General features: G+C 36.9%; 1 protein-coding gene across 1 annotated transcript; it reads left to right on the plus strand.

Annotated features, from left to right (window-relative positions):
• The first annotated feature begins 34 nt into the window (after positions 1–34).
• LOC121963312 (ceroid-lipofuscinosis neuronal protein 5-like) lies at positions 35–4369 on the plus strand. The gene is made up of 4 exons (XM_042513616.1): positions 35–213; positions 1219–1393; positions 2427–2652; positions 3591–4369. The coding sequence occupies exons 1-4, from the start codon at positions 110–112 to the stop codon at positions 4076–4078; spliced, it is 993 nt and encodes a 330-aa protein (XP_042369550.1). The 5' UTR covers positions 35–109; the 3' UTR covers positions 4079–4369.
• Positions 4370–4677: the final 308 nt, after the last annotated feature.

Here is a 4677-nt window from a genome sequence, read left to right on the forward strand (position 1 = left end):
CACGTGACCAGTAATGAGGAAGTCCGTTCGGGAGGGGAGAATCATGGGAACGCTACCTCGCTAGGAGAAAGCTATCTTCCTCTTTTGTGTCAGTTTTTGGGTCTTTAACATGATTTACACAGAAGCTGTTTTGTTTTTAAACTTGCTGCTGTTTCTTCGTGTTGTTGCTCAGTCGGGGAATGACGGACAGCAGCAGTGGCCCATCCCCTACAGGTAAGACAGTAAACCCGCGTCTTCACGCTGTTTCTGCTGTTACGATACATTTAACCAGGAAATCAAGTATTTTTAGAGAAAGTTTAAACGTTTGAGTTTTTTTTTTACCTAACTTTTGATCGACAAAGCGTTAAAATACGATTATTGTTGATTATTCGGTCTCACTGTGGACTTTGAGCTGATTTGAAGTGATGTCTGGTGCGTTCACATGACTCTGGAAACTCCGGAGAAACTAGGCAGCACATGATTAATCTAATTAAAATAATGAGTGACACAACAAGTTTTGAACAATGAATGTTTTGAATTTTATCAGTGGTGGAAAAAAACAACCTAAATACTGTAGTGTGATTTTGAAGTGCCACAACTTCACCGATTATTTCCCTTTTCTGTTACTTTATACTTTTCTGTTACATTTCACAGGCAAATATTTTTTACTGACTTTCTTACTTTACATTTTTTTAACTATACATTCATACATGTATATATACTGGAGTAAAACAGTTTTAATGTGGAGCTAAAACAATGTCTAAACATAAACTCTAATTTTTAAAATTGTATAAAAACATTATTTTGACGGGGTACAGGGATGAGAATGGGGTTTGACAACCACCAGGTGTTTACAGAAGTTACTTTGTTATTTATTTGGTTACTTAATATTTATTCTTTCCTAGTTTATTTTCCTCTTTTTATGTAAATAATTATTAGGGGTCGACCGTTATTGGTTTTTCAAGGGTGATACCAGTTATTAGTAGTTAATGAGACCGATCACGATATTTGGAATAGATATGCATTTACAATAAAAATGAAGATTTTTCATTCAGAATTTGGAACATAACAAACTACAACACAAAATTTTGTTTAAATGCTTTTAGCAAATGTTAAATCAAAACTGTAACTTTAAACGTCATATACAGAAAGTTCCCAGCAACTGTTTTTTAAAAAAATAAATATGCATTGCAATTCATATGCATTATTTAAGTGTTGTTCAATAATAAACATGCACAGACGGTTTGATCACCGCCCTGCTGTGGACTCCTACTGTGAAGCTCTCTACCCGTTCTGTCCCACTGGAGACGGAGATGGACGGATTCCTTACATGAGAGACAGCGATGTCATCTCAGTGTATCGACTGCAAACACCCGTTTGGGAATTCAAGTATGGAGATTTACTGGGAAAACTCGTGAGTACACAAACCCTCTTATTATCAGTTAAAGCATGTTGCTGATTTTTTTTTTCTCTGCAACACAACACTGAAGTCAGACTAAGGTCTGTAAAATTCATTAAATTACCTGGTGATACATAATGTCTCTGATAACAACCCCAGTTCCAAAAAAGTTGGGATGCTGTGTAAAATATAAATAAAAACAGAATGCAATGATTTGCATGTCCTTTTCTCCCTACATTTAATTGAATACAGTACAAAGACAACATATTTAAATATACCATCACTATGGATTTAATGCCTGAAACTTGTTCCAAAACGTTTGTTGGTAAAGTCAATATTTTCTCAGTATATTGCTCAGCTGTGGAATATAGGTCATAAAAGATTGCAAATCATTGAATTCTGTTATTATTTATGTTTTTACACAGCATCCCAACATGTTTTGAATTGGGGTTGCAGTTTAATTTTAGAATCATTGGACTACAATACAATATAAATGAACTATGCTGTGTGTGTGATGCAATCCAGCATAAAATTATAAAAAATAAGAAAATATATAATTTTTAAACTTTTTCTCAAGGAGATTGTCTTGTATGTTTTTTTGGCTATTTTAATATAATTAGTCGTCATCGTTAAAATTTTCTTTGTAGTTTTGATTAAATTCAAAAATCTAAACAATTGTGGTTTCAGGATGAAATAAAAAATGCGTCACTGTGTAAGGTTTCAAATTGAACTTTATTTTGATTACATAAAGTATATCTGGTAAAATTCAGGTTTTGTCAGTGGAGGAAATTGTAACATATTTAAAACTAAATGTGGCCTCTAAAGGGTGAAATGGTCACCATTAGCATGGATATTCTTTATGTTGTCGATGATTATAATCTCTAAACTTGAGAAGATACAACTGTGTTGCTGTAGATGGTAAAATTGTGACATAAATAAACATATGGAAGTGCAACTTGCTACTTTATTCATAGACACACAGCTGTGCACCCTCTCCACGTCTGCCCACAAACACAGAGCCATTTTACTGTTTCTGTTCGGCTCACAGCACATCATGCATGATGCCATCGGGTTCAGCAGCTCAGAAACGGGGTCCAATTACACCATGGAGTGGTATGAGCTGTTTCAGCTGGGGAATTGCACCTTCCCACACCTCAGACCGGAGATGTACGCACCTTTCTGGTGCAACCAGGGAGCCGCCTGCTTCTTTGAAGGCATCGATGATTTACACTGGTCCCAAAATGGCACTTTGGAGAAAATAGGAGAACTCACAGGTAAAATGTTGTATTTTGCTCATAGAGTCCAACAGAAAATGTTAATATAGTATCACTGGATTTGTTTTTCTGACATCTAAGATCATACAGAGATAAGGCTGATGAGAATCGAAATGTTTAATTATTTCCAACATATCCCATTTAGCCCACGTTCCCCTAAAACTTCATAAATGCAGATATGAGTCAGATGTTTACACTTGGAGACATTGTCCTTCATTGACTTGTAGCTTGTTCTGAGTCCCACATACACCTTGCTGGTGCTGTAAATACTCACTGATACACAACATTTGTATTTATCTGCCACTGACAACAGTACCCCAATAGTCCATTGTCAAAATATAACATGTATAATGTAAGTCCATCTTTCTTATGTCATTTAATGTCCTGTTCCAGCTGGATTCAACCACAGCTGCCAAAATTAGAAATAATCTATTTACTAAAGGAATAACTGTCGTCAGCCACAAGAATTGTTTTTTTTTTTTTTTTAATGCAGATGATATTCCTATTTATAACCGAGAGCTCCCTCTTTCTCAGTGCTGCCTTTTTTGAATATGGAAAGTTGTCTTAAAGCCAAGTAAGTCAGTTGAATCAGTGTTATGTATTTTAGAATTGAAATAATTTCACTTTCTGGAGGCACAATAGCAAAGTGAGAAGGTTATGGGTTGACTAAGTTTCCTGTTTATAGTGTCTCCTATGCCTGCTTCCCAGTGCATTCTGGGAGTATCACCCTTGACTTAGAAATAAACAGCTTAGATGTAGAAAACTGACAGATACATAGTTAACTGACTTTAAAATGTTGCTCTTGTACTGTGATTAAAGCAGTTTTGTGACCTGTTCAAGCTTCTTTATAAATGCATATATACACTCTCACTTTGTTTGACCTCCTGTTTGACGCTGTTCTGTCTCTGTTGTAAAAAAGGTTTGCTTTCTTTGTCCAGGGAACCAGTTCAATGACATGGCCCAGTGGGTCCAGGATGACAACGAGACTGGGATCTACTATGAGACGTGGACAGTTCGCTCTGACCCCAGTCCAAACGCCACAGTGTGGTTCGAGTCTTACGACTGCTCGCAGTTTGTTCACCGCACATACAGGAAACTGACTGAACTGGGAGCCAAACTGTCCAGCAGATCCCAAACCAACTACACCAAAATCTACCTGTACAGCGGAGAGCCCACCTACCTTGGCAACGAAAGCGCCATTTTCGGACAGCCTGCTCTGAAGAATCTGGCAGTGGACATCCGGAAATTTTACCACACGTTCAGACCACATCAGTCGTTTGCAGACTTTGCCTTCAGTCTGCTGGAGGCTTATAAAAAAGTCGTATTGGACAAGAGCTTCTACCTCTACTACAACTTTGAGTACTGGCATCTGCCGATGAAGCCTCCATATGTGCAGATTACATACGAAGAAGTGCCTTTGCCTTAACTTAAAACTTTTAATAGTGTTTTCATCAAGGGTCGCAAATAATAGTTTTCATTTTTGATTAATTTTTTTAAATGTCAAAAATGATGTCCAAAAGCCAAAGATACTAACAATAGTAAGAAACTGAGAAAGCTTATCTTCAAATTTCAGTTTAAAATTAGAGCATGTTTACTATTTTTGCTCGATGAGTGATTTAAAAACAAACTTTTTTTAACCAGTGGACCATGGCCTAACCACAGACTCTATAGAAAGATGGACGACACGCCCTCCACTTACCCCTGCTATGCTGAAGTGAGGTTAAAATATTCGGGATACAGGCGTTGCCATCTTGTTAGTGTGATGTCATTGAGAGCCTGCATCTGTGCAGTAGCGATATCTGTGGTGGGTTAGTTGTGGTATATACACATTTGTGGTTGGATTTTAAATTCTGGTTATGAGGTTGGGCGCAACAGAGCAAAAAAAAAAAGAGTGCTGAACTCGCGTCATCACGGTGGTCTTACCAGGTTATGAATTTGTGTCCCTCATCAGCCAAAAAAAAAAAAAAGAAAACAATCCTAATCTATAGAGTGACTGATAAAATTTGAACATTCACTATCTAGTTG

The sequence above is a fragment of the Plectropomus leopardus genome, unplaced genomic scaffold (assembly GCF_008729295.1).
Source record: "Plectropomus leopardus isolate mb unplaced genomic scaffold, YSFRI_Pleo_2.0 unplaced_scaffold10833, whole genome shotgun sequence".
NCBI classification, from domain to species: Eukaryota; Metazoa; Chordata; class Actinopteri; order Perciformes; family Serranidae; genus Plectropomus; species Plectropomus leopardus.